At 31.9% G+C, this 13,565-nt stretch overlaps 1 protein-coding gene across 1 annotated transcript; it reads right to left on the bottom strand.

Annotated features, from left to right (window-relative positions):
* Positions 1-1,303: 1,303 nt before the first annotated feature.
* Positions 1,304-11,686, bottom strand: LOC134697852 (uncharacterized). Its single transcript, XM_063560141.1, has 5 exons — positions 11,599-11,686; positions 11,420-11,491; positions 9,069-9,119; positions 8,536-8,634; positions 1,304-1,820 (listed from the first exon to the last, which is right to left on the bottom strand). Exons 1-5 carry the CDS (start codon positions 11,684-11,686, stop codon positions 1,321-1,323), a joined length of 810 nt encoding a protein of 269 aa, XP_063416211.1. The 3' UTR covers positions 1,304-1,320.
* Between the last annotated feature and the right edge of the window lie 1,879 nt (positions 11,687-13,565).

Genomic DNA, 13,565 nt, shown 5'->3' with positions numbered 1-13,565 from the left:
TATAAGTGAATCTAAATATGCAACTTTAAATGACCTGACAACAGTATCGTAACTATATTCCTTCTTAATAAGTCTACATATTGAGCTATATTTACGAATATTGTCCTATACCGATGATAAAATTTAGTTAATATTTACTTATGAATATCAGTCTATCAATTGAGATATGATAAGTTACATAATAGTTGTTACTTGGTACTCACGCGCAATTTTACAAACACAAGGCCTGTTCACAATTGATAATGATAGACTAGTAAGAGTGAATATATGCTAGTCAAAATTCATCTTAATATCAAACATGATAACGGATGCGTCTACACACTATCTGCTAAAACCGATGATCAAAGTCGGCTAACAATGGATTTAGCATGTTTAGCAATCATGTTATATTATACTTTGTATTATGTAATGTTTTGTCTGAACTTATTAAAAAGGAATCGACCATCTTAGGTTATTGAGAGCGTACATTACTACACATTTGTATTTCAGATACACATTATTATTTTAAAAAAGACTTGAATTTGTTAGTGATCGTCACAGTAACAAGTTGTGAACATTTTAAAAAAGTATATCTTTTTTGGATACCTTAAAAATCGAACTGCAATCTAAACAATGAGTGTGTGTTTTCTTTCAATTTGTAATTCAGAAATATAAATTTGTGTTCGGGATTTTCTCAAACATCCTGATGAGTTTTACCCTTAGTATTTCGCATATTTATTTTGACATGATATTGTACTAATAAATTGTTTTGTCTCACTTGATATGAAAATGAGTTTTTATGATTTCAACTAGCGTCCTATTCTATTATTTTTGTTTACATTTTTTTAACATTACACAATAGCTAAAAACCACAGTAACGGTTTTGATTTAGCGTATGTATGCATGTATCTATAATATGTTAACAGGCTCAAGGAGTGAGTAAGTCTGACTCAATCTCAAGACTGACGTGCAAAATAAAACGAAGTAGTGTTGCTTTATATAACAAAAATCATGTTTGCTTTATTGTCAAGTAAACGAGAAAAATATCTGACGTTATTTATAAAACATTAGCCAAGACTTAGAGAGGATACGAGTAAACTTAAAACGGCAGGTTAACATACTTGAGAAAATCTATAACACAAAGAGAAAGAAACCCTAAATTCATACACTTCTTTCTTGGTAACTTAGCAAGTATGTATCAAATAATCCGGCATTTGTTTTTTTTCATTGAACACAAATATGGTACAAATATCAACAAGATCAATACAAGGGAATTTAAAAACATTATACAGAATCATGAAATGGCTTGATATCTTCTTCAGAAAAGTAACAAATACATATTTAAAGTTTTCGCATCTCTACTGTTCTCAAAAACCTTTCATCTGTCAACATATCACAGTGCGTATGAGGAAGTTTCAATAAACTGAAATTTTTATTCCTGTAGATGTATGATCTGCATGTCAAAATCAATTTAGTTTTCAAACTTTTACTTACAATCTGGTAGATTGAATTTGCATTTGCTTCCCAAGTCTTCAAACTGAGTTCGTCTAAAGAACTCTTCCCTACAATATCATCTATCACGAATATTTGTTTTTCGTCTATATCAATAGACTCAATAAGTTTCACTGGATTTGATACAAAACATATCTTGTAGTTTTCTGCCTCTCCAAGTTTCATAGCAGCGTGATATAAAAATGTTGTTTTCCCACACCCTGGTGGTCCTGAAATAACTGTAATCTTAGCGTCTTTTAGGGTTATATATATGCAAAAAAGTACTTTTGTATCTATAATGATATCTGCATGTGCCTTTTCTTCTGCATAATCTAAACGGGTCTGCTGTTCTGAAAGTATACCAACAAATTATAATTTATATTAAGCTATACTTGTGTAGAGTATGTAAACATATTTTATGTGCATTATTGTACATATACACGGTTTATAATATGTAAACAAACAGTTCATAAGTTATTACTCGTAAACAAAAAAAAGAAGAAATACAATGTGTGTTGGATTATCAGTCTCGGCGAGTATCATCAGTTACTTTGGTACTGGCATAATTGATGTCAAAACTTTCTTAAATTGTCCGTTTACTACTTTTGAAACTAAAACAAACTAATGTTTTATTTCTCTAAGGCATGTTGTTTTAGATGGAGTTGGCTATTTAACGTCTTGTTTTGATCATATAGCTTATCAATTGTGTCGGTTCTTCTGATTTCAAAGATGAAGATGGACAAACAAGAATTCGATATCCATATTTTCATCAGTCAAAGCTTTTTGCATACGAAAAGAACTGATTGGAAATTTGAAAGCGTTTAAAAGGAAACGGCATAAAACGGTACGTTCCAAATCATTGTCATTAAAATACATGGTATTTAGTTTTGCAGCTTATCAAGGACCTTAATTTTTAAACGGGAAAGTTGAAAATCGTTTTAATTCTTCTGTTTGTTCATATTCACTGGTATTTTTTTATCCCAATATGGCGACGGCAGATATAGGTAAAGTCTTTACAGTCATTTTTCTCAAGTGTAGCATGCTTTTGTCAATAGTTACTCAGCTGCAAGGTTTTTCTATACCATTACATCATATTTGAATCGTAACGGTGCACTGGAATTGTCTAAGTCCCCTGAAAATTGCCGTTGAAAAATTCGGGATGATAATCGTAACTCGAAAAAAAGATAATCGTAATTATGGTATTAAAAAATGAGACTTGATAATGTTTTATTGATATTGACACTGATTGATATTGATATCTGAAAGCACATGATGAAATTATGGTGATGAATGAACCACGTTTCAACATCTTATGACATATCTTTTTGTGCATAATAATTATAAATGGTTCTAATGAAAACCGCTACCTACTATTATATCATAAAATTGGAAGGGTGAACAAGTTTCAAGAAATTTGGATATGGGAAAACACCAACTATGTTAATATACAGAAAACTCCCAAGAACTAGGAATGTCACAAAATATAGGAATGAGCGAAGAGGCAATTTTAAAGGAAGTTATGATATATGGCAATACTTTTCAGGGGAAACGCATGTGTCACCCTACATCATACATCAGATTTGTGAATAATAAAATTGAGAATGGAAATGGGGAATGTATCAAAGAGACAACAACCCAATCATAGATAAAACAACAACAGAAGGTCACCAACAGGTCATCAATGTGGCGAGAAATTCCCGCACCAGTCCTTCAGCTGGCTCTGAGACTGTTAAAGATCATTGATTTATCCTGAATAAAAACATAGTAAATATAGTAAATATTGTTTAAATCATTTAATGCAGGTGGCTTTATGTGATATTTCTTCCCCCTGGAAGCGACTGCTGGTTCAATTCTAGCTCATACCCTTTATGCCATCATGAAGTAGAAAAGACGTTTAGTATTTGCCAGAGACAGTTTGACGGGAAATTAAGAACAACAGTTTTGCACTTTTAGGATATGGGATATTGCTAATCCCCCTCCATTTTCTCCCCCAAAAAACTCACATTAAACGCGTACATCACATTGAAACTTTGAAAACAATTAGAATATCTACTTACAACAATACCTGACCCGACAACTGCTTCATTGTCATTATCTTGAACAGGTACACGTATATATTAAAAGGTTATGCATATTGGTGTCTGTTATAAGGGCATTTTTCAATAAAAGTGTGAATTTTCAGACCTAAACAAATGAAAAATCAACTTGTCGAAATTTATATTTCTAGAGTTATTTTGAATACCTCTATTGTAGACCTGTTTGTAAATAAAAAGTGCAATCTTAAATACATTTTGAAATGATATCATTTTCATAATGTATGAACTGTTTCGTAGGGGACATTTGTCCACTAAGAAACTGCTTTTAAACGCACATCTTATTGCATTTTAATGTCTCTTATAGACATTCCAGTTTGTTTTACTTTATAAACTAGAAAGATCTCATTTTTTCCTGAATGTGAGAACCATTTTTTATCGATAAATATTAGACAGTACTTCACATATGAACGTTCAACTTATGTTACGTAGTGGACAAAACCGTTTCAATCGTAGTGGACAAAAATTTTCGTAGTTGACATCAACCCTATTCTATTCATACTAAAAATTACATGAAACTAACCCTTGTTATTTGTTTTGCACGAATAGAATTGAAAAAATCAAAATCTCCAATACTTGTTTCGTAGGTGTCCGTTTTGTAGTGGACACATTTACATGTTTTTTTTCTCCACAATCTCTATATTGCAATAGTAACAAGAATGATTATATTCACCAAAACACGTGCTAAGCTGTACACTGATTTTGTTTTATAATTTTAAAACCAGATACTGAAGGAGATTTGAACCGTTTCGAAGTGGACATTAACAAAAATACGGTATCACTCTGGTCCAATTGATGTGGGTTTTTTTTTTTGGCAACAATTAAACTGCCGTTATCAAAACATCATTTCTTTTGTAAGACCCTTACGTTTATATCTCTTGCAAACATTGAGCATGAATGTTGAAAAGGGCGTCTAGGAAAATGCCATTTTGGTTATTTTGAATCATTCAGCAACCAATAGTTTATAAGTACCTCTAAAAATAGAATGTTTCTTTGCTTAAAAAATGTTAAATGTTATTCCATGTACTGACTGCACAAAAAATTACTTGTAAAGATCAAACACATTTTTTTTAAAGTAGCTGGAACAAGAAATCACGGTTTTGTAGAAATCGCCAATAAATCGAGAGATATATAAGTAAATTTGTCTTAGATATTAACCTGTAAGTTTCTTTATTTATTTTTATTTCCGTTAATGTCATCAATACACACAATACATTTAATATTTTTCAGTTACTATTATCCGATAAAGAACAAGAAAATTCCATAGTGTTACGATTATCATCCCGATTACGATTCAAATATGATGTAATGGTATAGGAAACCCTTGCAGCTGAGTTACTAGTGACAAAAACATGCTACATTTGGGAAAAATGACTGGAAAGATTTCACCTATATCTGCCGCCGCCATATTGGTATTATCGTAATTGCAGTTACGATATCTCTTTAATACCAGTGATATTGATAGCTAAATCAATATTTGATTAGTAGAGACTATCCCACATCTCGTTGAACAAATCTCCCTGTTACACTCTGAGCATCATATTACCCTCTGTAGATGTTAAGTTACGTGCGGCTAATTTACAAACTGTTTTGACGATGTTTTTTTTTAAAGTAGAGTTAATGATGTCATTAACTTTGTAACATTTTTAGTTGGTTTACCAGTTCCTTTATCAAACACCAAACAATAAACACATGATTTGGCCAACGAACAAAAACAAGGAAACAAACTACAAGTGTAATACCAACAAATCATGGTACGTCACATCCGGTTGTATACAAAAGTAGACATAAAAAAATATTCCCTTAAATTAGACAGTTGTAGCAAATTAACCCTGTATCTAAATGCCTTTAAATTTGTCTGAGTCATAAACATGTGTGTTGGGTGTCTGAAAGCATCATTCTTTTTTTTTTATTTGATGATCTTATAAAATATTTTGGAACGTTAAGGTTGCATAGTTACCAAAGCAGGTAACCAGTTAATAACAGTGTAAAAATTGGGTTGTTTACCTCCAATAATGGTTACTTTCTTATATCATGTATATGCATTGAAATGTAGTGTGAAATTTTCACTGTAGTACTTGAAAGGATTACACTTTAGACATGCAAAGTATTTCTTTGGTTGAAATAAAGGTAAATACTGTTCATTTTTTTTAAAGCGCCAATTTAAAAAAGACTAGTAGAGAAAAATCAATGGTGGTATTACACCAACATGAACTATGCAGTCACAAAAATGATTATCATAATCCTTCAGTGTATACATTTACTCTAGCATAAAATATTTGTTACTTTTAGTACACCATTGGTTTTGCTGCACAATGTCTATTATGAACATGGTTGCACAACATATCTGACGTTATTTATAAAACAAGACTCAAGACTTAGAGAAGATTCGAATAAACTTAAAACGATAAGTGGTTGATTGCATGCACTTTATATAGCAATGTTTTCATTTCATGAACGTCTTTAACAACTTTAATAGTCTATCAACTCAGGGAACAAACTATTGCTCATATTCAAATATTTTCTTTATGCTAAAAATAGTTAAGCAGAATTCTCAAATTTACACCTTTGTCAACGTTGTTTAAATATAGTTGGAGAGTGTTTTACTATAGAGAACATTTTAATATATGAGCGTCACTGATGAGTCTTATGTAGACGAAACGCGCGTCTGACGAACTTAATTATAATCCTGGTATATTTGATAAATATTCACATTTATTTGAATTTTCTTACAAATATGATATATAAATCAATGATGCAAAATGCATATGGTTGCAGAAAAATATTGTTTACATGACCTTGAGCGGTTTAATGGTGTTGCACTTTTGCAAGTGAAGGTTTTGATAGATTTAGATAAAAACAAGAATGTGTCCCAAGTACACGAATGCCCCACTCGCAATATTATTTTCTATGTTCAGTGGACCGTGACATTAGGGTAAAACTCTAATTTTGCATTAAAATTAGAAAGATCATATCATAGGGAACATGTGTACTAAGTTTCAAGTCGGTTGGACCTCAACTTCATCAAAAACTACTTGACCAAAATTTTTAACCTGAAGCGGGACAGACGGACGGACGGACGAACGGACGCATAGACCATTTAACTTAATCGTAGGTTGGGCATAAAAAAAAGAAACATCAAATTGTAGGTGTGGGTTATATTTATATATAGATGTGTTTAAGGAGAAATCTGTGTTTACAGATCTATAGATGTTCTTCTCATATATTTTATGATAGTATGATACTAAACCCCTAACGGGAGGGAGTGTATCTGATATTTATATGAAGGAGACATAATCTTTCAATCAGTTTAATTGAGGTCTGGAGCTGGCATGTCAGTTAACTGCTAGTAGTCTGTTGTTATTTATGTATTATTGTCATTTTATTCATTTTCTTTTGTTACATCTTTTGACATCGGACTCGGACTTCTCTTGAACTGAATTTTAATGTGCGTATTGTTATTCTTTTACTTTTCTACATTGGCTAGAGGTATAGGGGGAGGGTTGAGATCTCATAAACATGTTTAACCCCGCCGCAATTTTGCGCCTGTCCCAAGTCAGGAGCCTCTGGCCTTTGTTAGTCTTGTTTGATTTTAAATTTTAGTTTCTTGTGTATAATTCGGAGTTTAGTATGACGTCCATTATCACTGTACTATTATGCATATTTTTAGGGGCCAGCTGAAGGACACCTACAGGTGCGGGAATTCTCGCTACATTGAAGACCCATTGGTTGCCTTCGGCTGCTGTTTGCTCTATGGTCGGGTGGTTGTCGCTTTGACATATTCTCCATTTCCTTTCTCAATTTTAAAGATACCACACACACTGAATGATAAATAAAAGGAGCAGTTTAACAGTAGTAATATATTTTTGAAAGTTTTAAAATTACAGTAACACATGTTGCAAAAACGAATGTTCTCCTTTAGACTGGCATTAGCTGTGAAATTCATTTTCATCGATGTGATTCAATTTATCATATTCTATTCGTAACATACGTATATCCAAATTATGAAAAAAAATCTAAAACAAACAATTACAATAAATTTGCTTGCTTATATGTATTAACATTAAATGAGTATTTTCGTCAATACGCCATCTAATTAACACATGTAACTATCGAGTTTACCTCCAGAGACTGCCAACTTTTATATAAATAAAGGCAACAGTAGTATACCGCTGTTCAAAACTCATAAATCCATGGACAAAAAACAAAATCGGGGTAACAAACTAAAACTGAGGGAAACGCATTAAATATAAGAGGAGAACAACGACACAACATTAAAATGTATGATATAACCCAATAATTATATAAATATAGATATAGATAGATAGCAAATTCGTCCAATTGAATGTTTTTCTAGGTCTGTTTAATTTCATATAATAGGTAAATCAGATATGTTAATTATAGTTTTTACCTGTATGATATCAAAAATGGGGTTTTGTTGATCGAACCTGTCAATCAAATGATTAACCTCTGTTTTGCTTTCAATATGGACATATTTTTCCTTTCAAAAGCTGAACAATTCTAATTCATTCCTTACCGATCTCTTGCTAATGATTTAAATGGATGGTTACATTAGAACGGATTGAATGAAATCGAATTAATACTTGCAAGTAAATAATTCATAAGCAATGTCTTTTTTATAGCTTATTTTGACAACATTGAACCAAACTTGCTGCTGAAAGCGAATTATTATTTCACTATTTCCATTACATTTATATTGAACAAAAAATAGCATATTGTATTTCTTATAACATCTCGTAGTTAATACCTCTTCAAAAGCCATTGTGATAAAATAATATACAAAGGGTAGGTACAAATTGTCATACGATACCATCCAATTCTCCATATATGACATTGACAACCATACAACATTGCCTTCAGATGGTAGAACAAACTTATTATTATCATATAATCGCGTAGGTTGAATGTACTAAGCAGTGCTAAGCAGAACATGAAGTTCCGCCTTACTTACTTTTAACAACTGGCTCTTCAAAATGTGGTGTATGGACTTCTTCAATACAAATTCCTCGTGCGTGTTGTAAAGCTCTGTTGTCAGTACAGTTATCTGTCTCTGTTTTCAATAATGGGAACAAAAAACAATAAATGTTTATGGTTTGTAATTGAAGCAGGTCATTGTTTTGTCTCTTTCAGAACAAGTAATAGAGCCCAAAATATCTGCACAGCATGCAACATGTTATTTGCCCGATTGCTACTATCTCGATCACTTTGACTTTTTTTTGTTTTATGTTCTTTATCGAACTTTTTGTTTTTAGCTTCTTTAACTTAAATCAATGTTAAATTATTTTTGAAGAGTTTTCCCACGAGATGTATGATAAGTGTTTGTCCAGTCTCGAGTACAAATGTATGCCTTAATTATTTGCCTCTCTAAGTGAGACGATACTTATCACTTTCAAATAAGAATTTCATCATACCAAGCTTTAAAATTAAACTACATGTAACATATTTCAAACCCTTGATCTACTATATTTCAATACTAGTACTTACTTGAATCAACTGTTTCTATATTGTAATAAATTAATAGAGTGGCAACCATAGCTGCAATATAGAAAACAGTAAAATCATAGCGATTTTTTAAAACTATTTTTCATAGTACTTGTATAAAGATAAAGAGATACTATCATATCCAACAAACAATACATAATAATTTATCAAAGCAACGAGCCTAATTTTTAATACGCCAGTCACGAGTTGCATCTACATATCACTCATCAGTGACGCTCATATCAAAATAATAAGAAAAAGAAACAAATACAAAATTGAAGGCCATTGAGGACACACAATTCCAAAGTTGTGTCAAATACGGCTAAGGTATTCAAATACCTGGGATAACAAAATCCTTATTATTTCGATTAATTCATACTTTTGCAAACGGTAAATTCATAAAAATTACTATATGATTGATATAATGTCAACACCCAAGTGCGTACTACTAGGCAGGTGATACACTCGGGGACGAAACATCCAACAGCAGTGGTGTAAATAGTTATCAGTGACACTCATATCAAAATGATTATTACTTCAGTTATAGTACGTCGTTACTACAATCCCCCTTCCCTTTCATGAATGTGACCTACCGAATTAGACTTTTTATCGGATTTGTAATCACATAAGCAACACGACGGGTGCCGCATGTGGAGCAGGATCTGCTTACCCTTCCGGAGCACCTGATATCACCCCTAGTTTTTGGTGGTGTTCGTGTTGCCTATTTTTCAGTTTTCTATGTTGTGTTGTGTGTTCTATAATAATTGATTGTCTGTTTGTATTTTTTTTCATTTTTAGCCATAACGTTGTCAGTGTATTTTCGATTAATGAGTTTGACTGTCACTCTGGTATCTTTCGTCCCTCTTTTATCAAAGGTATCAGACTTATATTTATAATCAATAATATTCAAGAAAATAACCACCGACTGTACAATTTCCTCCAAATTACCACTATACTATAGTGGTTGCAATCCAACAATGGGTTACAAATGTATCAGATTCATCTGAAAATTTAATGGCTGATAAAACTTGACCTAATGAACAGTTTTATTTCAGATTTGCTCTAAATGCTACTGTGTTTGAGATATAGGACAAAAACTGCATTACACTCATATGTTCTATTTTAAGCCATGACTGGCATGTTTTTTGACGACAAGACAGAACAAAAACACGAACTTTTAAATTATCCTAGATACCCTAAGTATCATTCAGCTTAAGTTTGGTTAGAATTGGTTATGTAGTTTCAGAGGAGAACATTTCTTAAAGTTAAAATACATGATAAACATTGTTCTTTAAGGCCAATAACACTTTAAGGGGTTAATTGACAAAGGAGTAGGTCCGGTAAGGACCGATTTTGGCCTCAAATTTCAGTTTCATCTGACGAAAGATTTTGACCACTTTTTAAATACTTAAGTATCTATTTCATTTGATTCAATTATTTTATGTGAAAGATTTAAACTCATTTAGTCTTAAAAAACGATCCGATTCAAGCTAAAATATGAAAAACCTACCAAATATGCGAAAAAATGTCACTTTTCAGATGGTTTTTGTCAAAAATGAAAGTGGCCGCATCCGTGTTCATCCTCAATCTTTATATATGTTATGTATTATCATCAAATACAACTTCCTTTTTAATATTTTGGATGAACACGAATGCGGCCACTTTCGTTTTACACGGAAACCGTCTAAAATTTAACTAAAATGCTTGAATTTTGATGATTTCCGTAATTTAGCATGACTTTATGGTGGTAATACTTAAAATATGTGCATTGCATTGCCAAAAACAGCCAATATTTATGTAGCCGAACCATTCTACTATTCAATAAATAACTAAAAGTTTACATTTTAACAATTTTGTAAAACTGCTATATATTGGGGCCAAAAAAGGCTCTTACCGGACCTACTCCTTTGGTCATATAATACTTATTTGATTTTACTTTGCTGTTTACACTTTTTCTTTATCATTAATAATATTCAAGGTAATAACCAAAAAATACATTTTACCCCTATGTTCTATTTTGCGCCATGGCGGCCATGTTCTTTTATGAAACAGAAAATAAAACACAAAATTATTCTAGATACTAGTACCCAAAGAATCAGTCAGCCTAATAAGTTTCAGAGAAGAAGATGTTTGAAATTGTTTACACTTGACGGACGACAACGACGGATGACGACGTATACCAAGTGGTGGAAAAAGCTCACAGTTCCTTCCGAACGGTGAGCTAAAAATGTATTTAAGATCAGTGAACATGTTGAATGGAGGGGGTGATGACCCATGCATGTCTTCTTGGTTTCATTCATTTCTTGGAAATATATGCAACGAAAGTTTAAATAAATGATTAGGCTACAACTTACCTAAAAGAATTAGCACTGTTAAGGAAAATGCAATTTTTTCTTTTGTGAGTCCATTTTGACTTTCTGTATTGCCTGGAAATAAATGAAAACACACTTAAGCATGAACATATTATGTAATACGCCAATTATATATTCATTGTTTTCTTTTTCGTATACACAAAAAGGATACCTGTCATTACCTTGTCCAATAATATCGGAAGCTACAATTTTGAAGAATGAATAAAGAGTGGCTACATTACGGATATGTTCCAGTTGTCGTAGCTTCATTCTTGTCCTCTTGCTCCAAATGTGCCATACCCAACTAAATATATCACCGAGTTCGTACTTTCATGAGCAACAAAATAAATGCCTAATGTTGAGCAGGATCTGCTTACCCTTCTGCAGGACTTGAGCTCATCTCCTGATTTTTGTGGGGTGCGTGTTGCTTAGTTTTTTGGTTTTCTATGTTAATTTTTGTTTGTGATTTCCCTTTTTAGCCATGGTGTTGTCAGTTTATACTGGACTTAAGAGTTTGAATGTCTTTTTTGGTATTCTACATTGTATATATCTCCTTTCTTCTATAGATATAATAGTTTTATACATGTAAAACTGTTCTGAATGTTACATATACATGATATATCTATGTTATTATTCTAAAAAAACTCACAATTAAGGGCCTCCATTACAGTTGATATATTTCTGCAAAATATAATGCCATTATAATGAAATGCATAACAAAATAATATATATAATTACATTGATGGGATATAGGATTTCTGTTTACTCATTTTCTATACTAAAAACAAATAAAAAAACAGCTCACGGACCTACATGTATCAGTGTAAGACATAAGAAAAAGCTTCAAAGAATTAGATAAGAACGTTGCCGCCAAAGCCGTATCAGGTTTTCTCTATCACGCTGTCTGTGCTTTCGCGTCAGTCGAGACAAAAACTGTTTCGTCCCTGCCAAAGGTACTCGTCAGGTGGCTTAAAGGCAACCACTACAGTTTTTGAAAGCATTTTGTTTTATCTTTTCTTGTGTTTTCGTCATATTTTAGAATGAAATAGTAGATAAAACAGGTATTGTTTGTAGAAGCCATGCATCTAAGAAGCCCCAAGTCTTTGCAGTAAATATTCATTAAACTTACATGCAATTAGATGATGAACAGGAAACGATTTATTTATTATATTTCCCCTGTTATGCATAAACATCTATTAGATGTGGAACGATTGTCAATGAGTATTCTACAAAAAAAAAACATGCATGTATTTACCAGAGAAAAGGAAATTCAGACGAAAAGAAATACATAACAACACAATGCTTCAAAATTTCTCCACTGAAGTTCCTTTTTATTCTAATTCATTGTCAGTATATACCTTTAACACAACACAAAATGCAGAATATAAAAATATTAAGGTGAAAGTTTGAACTATTTTATGACCGTTCATATGGTATTTCTAAATAAAATGATACCGTAACCAGATTAATAATATTTGTTTTACGTAGCAAAAAGCTTACTCTGAAGGTATGGATGGGTCACTTGTGGTGCAGTCGTTGATTCTTGGAATACCTTCTATGCATTGATATCCTGTATTTATAAAATATACTAGAATAATCAACTACAGATAGGGACAAACGTGATCACAAAAAAAAAATTGTCATTTGTTATTAATTTCATTTTACTATAATTCTACTACATTTGTTCAATTTTTTTTTATGGTAAACGGGACAATCCATTTAATTTGCAGTGTATATATTGTATGATACAATTTTTTTGTTCGTCAATTCTTTGTGTTGAGGATAAATTACGTGTTACCATGGTTGCTGATATTTTTAAGACGAGTATAACATGACGAAATGAGTACCTTTTTGAGCGCTTGCCCTCTCTTCAAACTTAAGGTGGTACCCAAGACCTTGACTAAAATTAATTTGGCTCGTTTAAATTCCTAAAATTTTGACAAGTTGTTTACTTCCACCCTTTGAAAAAAAAAATCAAAATTTCAAAATACTTGAACCAAACACTTTCTCAGAAAAAAATGATTGGATACATAGCAGTTTGACAAACACTAATTTCGATCATTGAGAAGCTTAAGATTTCCTTAACAATACAACTTGATATAAACGTTTAGCTGATTTTACAGAGTTATCTCCCTGTAGTGTGAGGTAC

The sequence above is a fragment of the Mytilus trossulus genome, chromosome 14, assembly GCF_036588685.1.
Source record: "Mytilus trossulus isolate FHL-02 chromosome 14, PNRI_Mtr1.1.1.hap1, whole genome shotgun sequence".
NCBI classification, from domain to species: Eukaryota; Metazoa; Mollusca; class Bivalvia; order Mytilida; family Mytilidae; genus Mytilus; species Mytilus trossulus.
The sequence above is the reverse complement of the archived record's forward strand: the minus strand, read 5'-3'. Positions and strand labels throughout refer to the sequence as shown.